Source organism: Labeo rohita, chromosome 25 (genome assembly GCF_022985175.1).
Source record: "Labeo rohita strain BAU-BD-2019 chromosome 25, IGBB_LRoh.1.0, whole genome shotgun sequence".
NCBI classification, from domain to species: domain Eukaryota; kingdom Metazoa; phylum Chordata; class Actinopteri; order Cypriniformes; family Cyprinidae; genus Labeo; species Labeo rohita.
The window spans coordinates 17,704,030-17,719,297 of record NC_066893.1 but is presented as its reverse complement, the minus strand read 5'-3'; the positions used below and the strand labels follow the sequence as shown (position 1 = coordinate 17,719,297).

Here is a 15,268-nt window from a genome sequence, read left to right as displayed (position 1 = left end):
TCTCATCACATATAGTCATATTTCTGCAAAAGAATTGCTGAAATTTTAAGCTGTTAAATTATTGTAGTTGGGTTAGGTGGCTTAGGTTTTATTGTTGTTGCGTTTTGCATTGACTTAATAATGTATAGTACTACTTCTTTTTTTTTTTTTTTTTTTTTTTTTTTTTTACTTTTAATACATTGTTCAATTTAAAGAACTTTTTTGTCCAATAAAAATATATTCTTGTGTCATCCACCACTTTGTGGCTTTTTTAAAAGTATCGGTTCAGGCACCGTTTTGGCACCGGTACCGTTTTAAAAGTATCGATTTGGCACCGCTATCGAAAAAACCCCAAACGATACCCAACCCTATTCTTTACTGATTTTATTTTCTTCATGAAAAGAACATTTGTATGGAAACCCATTTCTGCCACTGGAAAAAAAAAAAAAAATAAAAAGGTAATTGCGACTTTTTATCTCAAAATTCTGAGATATAAACTCACAATTCAGGGTTTTTTTTTTTTTTTTTTTTAGAATTCTGTGATATAAACTTGCAGTTCTGACTTTTTCTCAGAATTGAGAGGTATAAATTAGCAAGTCTGACTTTTTTCTCCGGAATTGCATGATATAAACTTGAAATTCTGACTTTTTCTCAGAATTGTGAAGTATAAATTAGCAAGTCTGACTTTTTTCTCCAGAAATGTGAGCTATAAACTCACAATTCTGACTTTTTGCCTCAGAATTGTGAGGTATAAATTAGCAAGTCTGACTTTTTTCTCAGATTTGCATGATATAAACAAGCAATTCTGACTTTTTTCTCCAGAATTATGAGATATAAACTCACAATTCTGACTTTTTTCTCCAGAATTATGAGATATAAACTCACAATTCTGACTTTTTTCTCAGAATTGTGATACAAACTTGGAGTTCTTTTTTCTCCAGAATTATGAGATATAGGCCGTTTCTCAAACTGAAGGCTACATCCTCCAGGAGTTCACCTTTGTAGGCTGCATACGTCATAAAGAAGATCTTATTTTAAAATATTAACAGTAATAATTTGACCATTATTCTTAGTAAAGCGTAAAGTGTAATATGCTTATGACTCACGAATGTAATGCTCAAATAACTGAAATAAACCAGTCTTGATGACGTATGCAGCCTGCAAATGCAACCTCTGGAGGATGCAGCCTTGCGTTTGAGAAACGGCCATAAGCTCGCAATTCGAACTTTTTTTTCAGAGTTGTATGATACAATTCTGACTTTTTCTCAGAATTGTGAGATACTAACTCACAATTCTGACTTTATTTCATAGAATTGCATGATACAATCATACAGTTCTGACTTTTTTTCTCAGAATTGTGATATAATCTTGCAATTCTGACTTTTTCTCCAGAATTGTGAGGTATAAATTAGCAAGTCTGACTTTTTCTCACAATTGTGGGATACAAACACGCCATTCTGACTTTTTTCTCAGAATTACGTGATACAGTCTCGCAATTCTGACTTTATTTCTCAGAACTGAGATGTAAACTTGCAATTGCGTGTTACGAAGACAGAATGACGGGATATAAACTAGCAATTCTGAGAAAATATCAGTCTTTTCCCCCTCAGAATTGGACTTTATAACTCACAATTGTGCATTTGCATCTCACAGGTCTGACTTTCTCGCAATTGCAAGTTTATATCATGCAATTCTGAGAAAAAAAGTGAGAGGAAAAGGTAACAATTATCTTTTTGCATTTTTTATTCAGTGGCGGAAATGTGCTTCCATATTTGCACTGGAAGTTAAACATCTGTGTAAACTCCATATATTCATAGACACTTTTGCATTAAAACAATGACATATGATGCAAAATATTACTGACTGATTTGTACTATGGTACTGATGATTATGTAAGTCTATTTACAAGTCTTTTCAGCAAAACAGGCTTGAATGATTAACGACAGAATTTTTGTATTTGGATGAATTGTTTTTCCATAATGATAGTGCTTCATTCTACCTCATTTAAAACAAAAAATATAAACAAAATTCAAGAGTTAACCAGAGATCTTATGGAGCTTGTGTTTCAGGCTGCTCCCACAAGCCGAACAACCTGTCTTCACCCTAAATAATTATCAACATAAGCAGTGAAATAGTGTAAAACTGCTGTTAATTAGATTTTACAATGTTCCCCTCAAACCAAGGTTCCACATCATGAACACAGAGAGCTTCTCTCGGCAGAAATCCAATCAGGTTTTTCTCTTATGTTTACAATTTTCTAAAAATCCCCCCTCCAGGCAAATTGTGAAACGGCTTCCTATTCAGTACTCATTTCTTGATAAATACTGAGAGCAACTTGCAGCATACCAGTTCTGTTAGTTGTACAGAGCTATAATTTGCTTGGTTTCGAGTCTTTTCGCCAAGGCCGTGCCCTCATGTACAGTACAGTTTTAAAACCACACCTGCACCTTCTCCAATGGAAGTCCCCAAACTCTCCAGCCTGCATTTCATATAGGCGTGCTGACATGGTAAGTTTTCATATAGTTTGTGAACGTGAATTCATTCATCAAAGTCTGCTAAGGAACAACACTTTAGCTCACCCTAGAGTTCAATGCATTGGGAAACATTGACATGAATCATGCGAAAAGGCTGTCTGTTTAAAACAAGGCCAGTGGGCTTCATGGTGGGATGTGAGGTGCCAAACAGAGTCTCAATGACCTGCCGCTGCGCCTGTGTTTATGAAGGACACAGGCCGGCTCTGTGGGACTCAATGTGTGAATGGTTCTCTCTTTCTGTCTTGCCCTATGGGCCTTCAGTTGATGTCAGAGGACAGGGTGTTAGTGGAAGCTCCCTTTGCTTGCTGATTTGATGCCAAGGCTGTGGTTTATTGCATAATAGACTGGTTAGACATAATAGTCAGGTTGGACTCCATAATGAACTTAATGCAAAAATGAAAATTCTGTCATTAATGACTCACCTTCATGTTGTTCCAAACCCGTAAAACCTTCATTCATCTTCTGAAGATAAAATGTGTCTTTGCACACAAAAAGTATTCTCGCAGCTTCATAACGTTACGGTTGAAGCACTGATGTCACATGGACTATTTTAATGATGTGTTTACTAGCTTTCTGGGCCTTGAACCTGTTAGTTGTATTGCTGTCTATGCAGAGTCAGAAAGCTCTGGGATTTCCAAACAAAACAAAGGTCTTAAAGGTTTGAAATGACATGAGAGTGAGTAATTAATGACATAGTTATCATTTTTGGGTGAACTATCCCTTTAAGTATGGTGCTCAGACTATGACTAAATAGATTTTGTGAGCATTTTTACTGTTAATGTGAATAGAGGTCTACAAATATACCCCACTGCAATATAAAACATGAATTTTAAAGGTGAATTTGAATATTTTCAAAATAATATAAATAGAATAAAGGAATTGAAGGCCTGGATCTAGATCTAACGGTGCCATATCTGCTAATATTAGAGTTTTTTTTTAATTATTTGATAATATACAATTGTACAATTGCACATTTTTTTATCATGTAATGCACAAATGTAGTCAATATTTTTAATAACACAGATGTATTATTAAAAATGTTTATCTTAAAATGAATAGCCATGCAGTTTTCATACTGTACATTATGATTTTGTGAAGCCTAAATTCACTTAATTTTAATTTTAAGTGTTTTATTTTTAATGTTCATTACAAGTTTGGTGTCAGTCCTTTTTTTTTTTTTACTGACTATCCCCAAAACTTTTAAACAGATTTTTTTACATTTATTTATATTTATATTTTTTAATAACTATTAAGTTTTCTTTACAGTTTTGTAAAAATAACATTTGTATGAAGGCCATTTCTGCCACTGAATAAAAAATTTAAAAAAGGTAATTGCGACTTTATCTCACAATTCTGACTTTTTTTTCTCGCAATTGCGAGTTCACATCTCACCATTCTGACTTTTTTTCTCAGAATTGTCAGCGAAGGCACAATTGCGAGGTACAAGCTCGCAATTCTGAGAAAAAATGGCACAGTTGGAAGATACAAACTTGCAATTCTGAGAAAAAATGTACAGTTGTGAGATACAAACTCACAATTCTGAGAAATAATGCATAATTGTGAAATAAAAACTCACCATTCTGAGAAAAAAGGTACAGTTGTGAGATAAAAACTTACCATTCTGATTAAAAAAAGGCACAATTGTGAGATAAAAACTTGCAATTCTTAGAAAAAAGGCACAATTGGAAGATACAAACGTACAATTCAGATAAAAAAAAGGCACATTCGGAAGATACAAACTCGCAATTCTAAGAAAAAAGGTACAATTATGAGATAAAAACTCACAATTCTCATAAAAATGGCACAATTGTAAGATACAAACTCGCAATTCTGAGAAAAAATGTAGTTTTTAACTATAAAACTTGATGGCAGTGCTCTAATATGTTGGTCTGAAGCTCTTATGATGCAGGTGAGGTACAAGAGATTAACCAAAAAACTGAATGTTTGTTTGCTGACACCGGCCTAACATGCCTCGTGCAGCTGTCGCTGTCATAAAGACATTGCTGAACAAGTGACATTGATGTATGTGTTTGTAAAGTGCGAGTTTAAGTTAAAAAAGCTTTGTGTCATCGAAGTTACTAAAAGCCGAGCTAATGCATTTGCAGCAGGGCGATAGAAACATAACATGTTGCGCAGGATTATGGCATTGGCAGTTATCAGACTGCTGCATCACTGTCACAGCTCATTCCACCGCCTTTGCCGGCTTATTGCCGCTTCAAGAGTTCTGACAATGCTGTTTTCTTCTTCTTCTCTAGGATTTAAGTGTCCTGTCTGCTCCAAATCAGTGGCATCCAATGAGATGGAGGTTCACTTCATCATGTGTCTGAGCAAGCCCCGCCTCTCCTACAACGGTAAGACACGCCCCCACTGACCACGCCCACTCGTAGTCCATAAACTTCATCTAAGTATTTATTCCATCTTCTATTTTCCTCCTTTTTGTGTCGTTGTATCAATTTATCCTTTCATTCTCCATTTCATTCTTGTCTGTGACTCCATTCCAGGGCTGAAAAGAGTCTGTGAACTGTGGATGACCTCTTAATTTAGGTCTCTCTCTCTTTCTCTCTCCGTTTTGCCGTGGGAAACCAAGCTCACCACTGTGTATGACGTTTGTCATCTTTTTTCCTCTTCCATCACCCTCTTATTTGCTGTTTCATGATATCTGTAGCCTGTCAAATTACAGTCAGTTTTCAGTCCTCTATGGATTTTTATTCGAGCCATGGTTGATATTACTGCTCGTATTGTGTTTAAGATATTACTGAATTTGCATCGCATTAAAGTTTCGTAATATGATGGATATCCGAGTAAAACCGAATTTTCAGTGGGAAATAAATAGGGTTATATTTGATTTTTGTTCCATTGGGTTTTCATTGAATCCTTTCATCAATCATGCCAGAGTTAAATGTAAGGCTGTATTAAATATTAAATATTAATAGTATTCCTCCCATGGTTGTATCCCATAAAAGGTTGTTTCAGAGGCAGAGAAAGTTTTTTTTTTTTTGGAAAGATTGTATGAACTTTTTCTTTAGAAAAAAGTTTAGAGCTTTGATGAATTGTGCTCAATTAAAATTTTTAAATTAAGAATAAGATCCACTTTGATTACATTTTATCTTTTATGCTTTGGTTAATTCATTTAAAACTCAGCCCTACGTTCAAATAAACTGACTTCTAACGTCTTTGAAAATTTCTAATATATTTTTAAATGATCTTATTGAAAAAAAAAGTAATTATATCAATTTTATGCTTTATAATGATCTATTACCTGTTAACCTTATTATTTTAAAAAAAACTTTTTTTAGTTCATTTCCTGTTCATAATTATTTTTTCTTATATGACAATAGTTGCAATTTTAATAATTAAACAATAATTAATTCAAATATAATAAATACATTTTATTTTTATCTTAGCCTATTAAAATAATTTAGATCTTTTATTTTTTTAGTTCATTCATTTTATTATTTCATAATATCTTTTTCTTATGACAATAATTGCAATTTTAAACTTTTTAAACTTTTAAAATTAATTAATAGAAATAAAATAAATACATATTATTTTTTACTTTTTTTATTTTAATCTTAACCTATTCAAATAATTTAGTTCTTTTTTTAGTTCATTCATTTTTATTTCATTTCTTTATATTTTTTCATATAACAATTGCAATTTTAATGATTTTTAAATTAATTTATATAAATTGAATAAATACATTTATTTTACTTTTTTGTTAACCTAATAAAATAATTTACATTCCTTATTTTTTAGTTCATTAGTTCATTTTTTAGTTCAGGATTCTTTTTTTCTTAGGTAACTATTATTGCAATTTTAATCATTTTAAAATTAAATGAATATACATAAAATAAATACATTTTTCACTTTTATTTTAGTTTTAACCGAACCTGTTAAAATAATTTAATCTTTTATTTTTTTAGTTCATTTATTTTATTATTTAGTTTTCTTTTCATAATATTCTTTTCTTATATGACAATAATTGCTATTTTTATAATTTCACAATTAATTAATATAAATAAAACAAATACATTTTTACTTTTATTTATTTAAATCTTAACCTGTTCATTTTATTATTTCATTTTCTTTTTTGTAATTATTTTTTCCTATATGATAATATTTACAATCTTAACCTATTAAAATAATTTAGACCTTTTTTAGTTCATTCATTTTATTTCATAATATATTTTCTTATATTACAATAATTGCAATTTTAATACTTTTAAAATTAATTAACACAAATAAAATAAATACATTTATGTTAAATGATTATTTTATCTTAATCTTAACCTATTAAAATTATTTAGACCTTTTTTAAATTGATTGATTTTATTATTTCATTTCGTTTTTCCAGTTATTTTTTCTAATATGACAATAATTGCAATTTGATGAATTAATATAAATACTAAAATGCTATCAATAATTAGATTTTTATTTAAATAAAATAATAATAGATTTTTATTTCATTTTATTTTATTTTCAGCAATCTGAACAAATGTTTAGAAAATCTGTATAATTTAAGAAGTGACAGCAATACATTAACAAGCAACACTAGCTCCCTATTATTTCTGTGAGCTTTTGGATGAGCCCGTCAAGTGCAGCTTTGCAGGAAGGTGGCACACATGACTTAGCTGTAGTGACCCGATGACATGCGTAGTCTCTGCTTGTAACAGCTGTGTTGGGTCAGATGGACGTCTGACTGACAGCTACCTGACTGAGGGACAGCTGTCCAACCCAGCTTGAGCTAAAGGTGGTCACATGCATCTGATGCATCTGATCTTTACTGCCGTCACATGATCTGTCTTCACTTGTCAATAATTATCGAGCTAAAACAAGGCTTCGAAATGTACAGTCACCTTTAAAAGTAAATTAATACAAGGTTTAAACAGCAAAAACACTTGCTTTCTTTACATTTGCATCTGTTTTGCTTTTATTTGATCCCTCGTTGTAACATTTTGTCGCTTGCTGACCCCACCATGTTCAAGTTAGTGACATTACCAGACCAGAACACACAGCAGTTAATCTTATTTCCCACAGTGCACTCTGTCCCATTGTCAACTGCAGCCAGTGGCAGTCACACGTCAGCAGATCTGCTCGCTGTCTGTGAATGCAGTATGTACACTTTGCTTGCCTTTTGACAGTACGGTTTGTGTCCGCTAGCCCTCCTTTTCCCTCTGAACTCTAATCCACCCCAGTTTGTATTGATCCAGGCACGGGAATAACCCTGCATGCAACATTGGACTAACTGGACTAACCCCGAACTAATACATGTATTCAGTGTTGCCCCTAGGTTTACAGCTTTTGGGGGGGTTGATGGAGGCAGGGGTGCTGGTACAAGTTTTCATATTTTTTATGTAACACATATTTTCATGTTTTTATCTAATATGGCAATAATTGCAATTTAAGTCATTTTAAAACAAATGAATATTAATTTTTTTATTTCATTTTCTGTTTATATATATATATACTAATATTATAATATTATTCATTAAAAAAATGATTAATATAAACAAAATAAATACATTTACTTTTAAATTATTTTTTTTAAATCTTAACCTATTATCTTAAATGAAAATGTTTTAAATAATTTTGTTTTGCATACATTTTATTTTAAACAATCAAATTTTCATATTTTTGTTATATAAAAAATATTGCAGTTTTTCATGTTAATTAACCTATTATATTAAAAATAATTTTGGTTATTAAAATACCTTTTTTTAATTAATTCCCACTTTCCTATTATATTATATTTTGATGAATGAAAATGAATTAATATTAATAAAATAATTACATTAATTTTTCATTTGATTTTATTCTAATCTTAACCTTTTATCTTATATGAAAATGTTTTAAATAATTTAGTTTTTATTAATTTTATTATAATTTCAACGATCTAAACACATTTTCATTTTTTTATCTAATATGGCAATAATTGCAATTTTAGTCATTTTAAAACGATTGAATATTAATGAAATAAATAACTATTATCTTATATGAAAATGTTTTAAATAATTTAGTTTTTATTAATTTTATTTTATTTCCAGCAATCTAAACACATTTTTATGTTTTTATCTAATATAAAAATAATTACAGTTTTTATTTTTTATTTTTTGTAATTAAATTGTATTTAATGTTAATCTAACCTAGTATCTTAAAAATAATTTTGATTATTAAAATACTTTTTATTTTCAATTAATTTTGTTCATTTTATTTCATTTTCTGTTTATGTTTTTCTTATGACAATAATTGCAATATTATTCATTTAAAATGTCTAATTCAATTTAAAAATGTCTAATCTTAACCTTTTATCTTAAATGAAAATATTTTAAATAATTTTGTTTTGTATTCATTTTATTTTAAGCAATCAAATTTTCATATTTTTGTTATATAAAAATATTACAGTTTTTCATTTTAATCTAAACCATTATCTCAAAAATATTTTTTGTCATTACAAAATTATTTTTAATTCATTTTATTTTCATAAAAAATATATAAACCAATTTTATCTTAAATAATAGCACACAAAAAATAGATTATAGATTATTATTCACTGAATTGTTTGGTAACAACTTACCTGCTGAATTATTTGGAGTATTTATTAAGGGTAAAAGCTCACTTTTTGATTCGATTTGAACATTTCATAACTTACTGAATCGTTTGTAGTGTTTACTGAGTCAACAACTCACCAAACTGCAAATCAGTGCACCCTGTTTTAATTGTTTTAATACATGTTTAGTTAAAAACATGGCTTGTTATACCAGACAGATAGATAGATAGATAGATAGATAGATAGATAGATAGATTTTCCTTTCAGCCATGAGACCACGAAGAAAACATTGTGTGGCAGAAATGTTATTCTGCCCTCTGAAAAACTCTCTCTCTCATCCCCCTCCCCATGTGAGAGCTAAATTTAACAGCAGGTATTAAAATATCACCATGCATAGTCCTGGCTTGGAAAAGACACACTGGTCAGCTCACATGGGCCCTTCAGAGAGTGATACACACACTTACACACACAAAACTGCTATCACAGTAATAGCGTTAACATTTCAGGGGCTGCACCGCAAAGCCTAGACACAAATTGACAGCTATCTTGTGGAAAGAATGAGGAACATGACAACTAACAACTTGAACTAAAAGGCCTAACCAACGCCTGATCTCTCTCTGTCTCACACACACACCTGTCCATTCCTGTAAACTAGTGCAGCTCGTCTGAGCTGCTGAAGTCATCGGCCCTAAGAGGATAACAAGCTCAAGTGCAGGAGGGTGCGTCCTGCTGTCATCCAGGGATGTGTGGGGGGGAAAGGGCAGCGTGTTTGCTTTGCCGGGACCAGCGTCTGGAAAATTGGAAAATGTTTTGAAGAACTAGAATAGATCCCATTTTTTAAGTATTTTCCTTCAAAAATACACATTTCCCTAACATATTGTCATAAGACAAATTTATACGGAAAAAAATTAACAGTACTAACACTTGAAAAGAATATTTGCTAAGTTTATCATAAATAAGAGTCAACATTTAATTATTATTTATGCGATTCTATTATAATTTATCAGATAATTTATTATTTATTATAATTTATCAGAACAACAATTTACAAATAATTTACTCACCCCCTTGTCATCCATGATGTTCGTGTCTTTCTTTCTTCAGTCGTAAAGAAATTGTTTTTTGAGGAAAACAGTTCAGCATTTTTCCTCATATAATGAGCTGATATGGTGCCCCGATTTTGAACTTCCAAAATGCAGTTTAAATGTTAACAAAAATAAAAGCAATTAAATGTGTTATTCTAATTAAAATATGAAAATTAAAATGACGGGTAATAATAGATTATGAATTAGAATGTTGAAGTCTAGCACAACCTCTGATATGTATATCAGTAAGACTTTTAATGTTTTTAAAAAAGTATTTCCTGCTCATCAAGGCTGTGTTTATTTGATTAAAAATACAGAAAAAAACAATAATAATGTGAAATATTATTGCAATTTAAAATAGTGGTTTTCTATTTTAATATACTTTAAAATATAATTTATTTCTGTGATGCAAAGTTGAATTTTCAGAAAACAGTTGTGCTGCTTAATATTTTTTTGCAACCTGATATTTTTTTTCAAAATTCTTTGAATAAAAAGTTAAGAACAGCATTTATTCAAAATAGAAATCTTTTCTAGCAGTGTAAGTCTTTACTGTCACTTTTTTTTTTTCAGTTTAACACATCCTTGCTGAATAAAAGTAGCCTATTAATTTCTTTCAAAGAAAGAAAGAAAAAAATTACTGACCCCAAATTTTGAACTGGAGTGTATATTGTTACAAAAGATTTATATGTTAAATAAAAACTGTTCTTTTTAACGTTTTATTCATCAAAGAATCCTGAAAAAAGTATAACAAGGTTCCAAAGAAATAGTAAGCAGCACAACTGTTTCCAACATTGATGATAAATCAGCATATTAATGATGCTGAAAATTCAGTTTTGCATCACAGAAATAAATTCTATTTTAAAGTCTATTAAAATAGAAAACCACTATTTTAAATTGCAATAATATTTCACAGTATTACTCTTTTTTTGTATTTTTAATCTTATAAATGCAGCCTTGATGAGCAGAAAATTCTTCTTTAAAAACATTTAAATCTGATCCCAAACAAAAGATTTTTTTTCAAGCACATTACAATTATTTGATTATCTGAGATGAATTAAATCATTTTACTATAATACAGTACACTGTATATGTTTTAATTCAATTTTAATTTTTAACACTGTAGATTTTTTAATTCATATTTTTATTTGCAAAGATGCATTAACTTGATCAAAAGTGACAAAATAGACATTTATAATGTTACTAAATATTTCGATTTCAGATAAATACTGGCATTTTAAATGTTTTTTTCATCAAAGTGTCCTGGAAAAAAGTTAATTTTCCATTAAAAAATAAATAAACTTAACCACAAAAATTGTTTTAACATTGATAATAATAATAAATGTTTCTTGAGCAGCAAACCAACATATTACAATGATCTCTGAAGGATCATGTGACACTGAAATTCACCTTTGATCATATTGATCATATATTCAAATAGAAAACGGTTTGTTTAAATTGTAATAAAATTTTACAATATTACTATTTTTACTGTATTTTTGATCAAACACATGCAGTCTTGGTGAGCATAAGAGACTTCTTAAAAAAAAAATTAAAAAAAAACTTTTTTAAAGTAGTATGTAAACATATATATTTATACTGCTGCTCAAAAGTTTGGGAAGTAAAGAAGTCTGTTATGTTCATTAAGGCTGCATTTATTTGATCAAAAATACAGAAAAAAACAGTAATATTGCAAAATGTTATTACAATATAAAATAATGGGTTTTATTTTAATATACTTTAAAATGTAATTTATTCCTATGATGCAAAGCTGAATTTTCAGCAGCTTTTACTCCAGTCCTAAGTGTCACATGATCCTTCAGAAATCATTCTAATATGCTGATTTATTATCAGTGCTGGAAACAGTTGTGCTGCCTTTTTTTTTTTTTCTTTGTAACCTGTGATACTTTTTTTTTTTTCGGGATTCTTTGATTAATAAAAGGTTAAAAAGAACAGCATTTATTCAAAATAGAAAGGTTTTTTAAAAATATACACTACTGTTCAAAAGTCTAAGGTCAGTAAATTTGTATTCTTACATTTTTTGAAAGAAATAAATACTTTTATTCACCAAGGATGTGTTAAATTAATAAAAAGTGATAGCATAGATTTACACTGTTAGATTATACTTTGAATAAATGCTGTTCTTTTTAACTTGTTATTCATAAAAGAATCCTGAAAGAAAGAATCACAGGTTCCAAAAAAATATTTGGCAACATTAATAATTCTAATAATAAATCAGCATATCTGAAGGATCATGTGATGCTTAAAACTGGAGTAACAGCTGATGAAAATTCATCTTTGCATCATAGGGAATATATGTATAGAAGTTTAATTTCAGCGTAACTTTGAAGAAATGTAGCATGTTACAATTGCCCCCGGTCTCTCATACCGCGTCGCCTCGCTAAGCTGATTTGTATTTGGAGCATATGTCTGCCGTCTGTTCTCTATTCATTCCTGCCATCATCTCCTGTCTTTCGCAGCTCACCTCTTCTTGCTTTCCACCCCGTGTCGTTCTCTCTCCCTCCATCACATCCTCTCTATACTGCAATCTATCTCTTGTCCCGTCTGCCTGCTCCCTGCACACAAAAACAATAGCGCCTCATCTCCCCATCTTCACCTCAGGTGCCCTGCGTTACTTTTTCGCCAATGCAGATGGCTAGCCAACAAAAGTTTCGTTATTGTTCATTAAAAAAAACGATTCAAGAAGAAATGGCACAAACAAATGTGTGACACGTCTTTCAGGTGGCATCGCACCTCTGATATAGTGTGAGATTCATCACTGAAGCGGTCTGGAAAACTGGGTTAACCCTCAATCGACATCCTGCGTTCGCACGAACTCCATTATCCTGTCGTGATTCTTTAACCTTCTGTCAGTTTTTAGCACACTTCTCACCTTTACACACACAGGTGTTTCCAGGGGAAGCTGTGCACGTTATACGAAAGGAAGTGGTCTGTTTCATTTTCTGGCGCATTTCCTGAGAAGACTTTTACTGGAAACTAAAACAGGCTGAGAACGGTGTTTGTGTGTGTGTTTGTGTGACTCATTATGCTGGTATGGGCATGCAAGTCAAATCGTGTTGGTTGTTGCCCTTAAGCTATTAGAGGAAAATGAGTTCACACCTCGTTGTCATCTCTCCACTGCAAACATACACACAGCAATGAAGCATGAGTAACTGTCTTTAACTACTAGTTATGCTAAGTGCCAACCCACCTCACTCAACCAGCCGCAACTGTCTGTGAGTGAGAAAGAACACTGCATTTCATGCGTCTTTACTCACCGCTGCCCCCTGCTGGCAAACAAGCCGTTTTGAATAAAGCACAGTTTGTTTTCATGCACTATCAAACATCCCAATCAGACATAAGTTGTGACATGTTGGTTTATGTGCTACAGTCGGTTTACACTGATTTTATAAAATGGCCCAAAATGCGGCCCAAATGTTTTTTGGTTACTTTTTTAGAATTTTAGTCTGTGTTTTTAAAGTTTTTCCAGAAAACTATATGGAAATATGCTTTTAAATAAATACATAAATATAAATTAAGTGTAAATAAACCCTATTTGAAAACTATGTAAAAATGTACTCATTTAAAGGGGTCATCGGATGCCCATTTTCCACAAGTTGATATGATTCTTAATGAAAAGTCTATAATATGCTTTGGTTAAAAATTCTGAATGGTTGTGTAAAACCACACCCCAAAAATCATCTCATTCTGGCTGAGACTGCTTTAAATGCAAATGAGCTCTGCTCGCCCCGCCCCTCTCTTCTCTCTGTTGAGAGACGAGCCTGTTTACTTTAGCCGCGCTTAGCCGCTAAACTTGCTAACTGGCACTTTATTAGGAAAGGCGATCGCAAAGATTCATAAAAAAACCTTTATACTCACTTCTGCTGTAAGTGAAGCTGGATCACGAATGATTCGTGTGAACATAGACGCATTTATGTAGATCGGGAGGCGCATTCCCTTCACAAACAAACGTAATCTACTGCATCTTCAGCGGCTCAGATGTCGGGAGTAAATGACGACCACTACGTTCATTATTACATCCAGCAACACAACACCTCAATCGCTCAATTCTTGTCTAACTTACATCCCTGCTCCGGCATCGAAACAAAAGAGGGCCAACTGTTACAGCTGATCTGAGGTAAAACGCTCATGTCAATCAACTATCGAGGGAGCGGCCTCTGTGGGTGTGACACCACAATGACAGGCATCTGAGAATGGCTCAATCTGAAAAAGGGGATATTATTTTTCCAGATTAATTAAAAACCACTGCATGGATTTTTATCATTATAGGGTAGATTTGTACATACACTGCCAACACACATTAATGTTTAAACAACATGTAAAAGTAAACTTAGCATCCGATGACCACTTTAACCTATTAACTATCATCGTCCACTCTGTGGGATGCCTAAGTTTACTTCACCATATTACAAATAAATCTTAATCTAATCATGGCCTCGTTGGAAAAGTCTAAGACTCCTAAATAGATATTTTACCATATTTTTGTGTTACAAATTATGTAGGAAGAGTAATAGATTAATATATGTCAAGAGTGCTAACTTAAAAAAAATCTACATCATAACATGAGTTCTGACCTTCGTCTATCACGTTTTAGAAATCATAAGAAATTATATATCAGTTCAAAACTTAAAATCTCAAAATTCATCCTTTGAAAGGCATTTTAAAAACAGATGTTGCATTACCATGTTAAATGTACATTAAAATCATATTACAAAATGTTTTCATTCATGAATTACAAAAGTTTAAGTCTGGATAGTGCATTTTTATGTCTGTGTTCAAAAATGGGAGTGACAGTTAAAGGATTAATCAGTGCTGGGAAGGTTACTTTGGATGACAGATTATAAATTACCCCAATTAAAATGTATTAAGTAGTGTTACTATATATATTATTACTTTATTAAAGTAATGCAACTGATTACAATTGATTACTTTTTGATCACTTTTCTAATTTTCTGCTAACTGCTAATAATTTTTAAACATTTAAAGCAGGTAGGGTTAACACGTACTCAACACTGATTACTGTCAGACTTTCAAACTTATAGCTTGAATTGAGATTGTAATTTAATTTTAAAGCACAGCCACCACAAAATCAGACTTTAGCAGCT

At 31.3% G+C, this 15,268-nt stretch overlaps 1 protein-coding gene across 1 annotated transcript in view; it reads left to right on the top strand.

Moving 5' to 3' along the window:
• Positions 1–15,268, top strand: part of znrf1 (zinc and ring finger 1) — a 46,961-nt gene that overhangs the window by 25,350 nt on the left and 6,343 nt on the right. Inside the window, exon 2 of the mRNA XM_051100091.1 lies at positions 4,769–4,864. Coding sequence (XP_050956048.1) covers positions 4,769–4,864 — 96 coding nt within the window. The remainder of the gene's footprint in view (positions 1–4,768; positions 4,865–15,268) is intronic.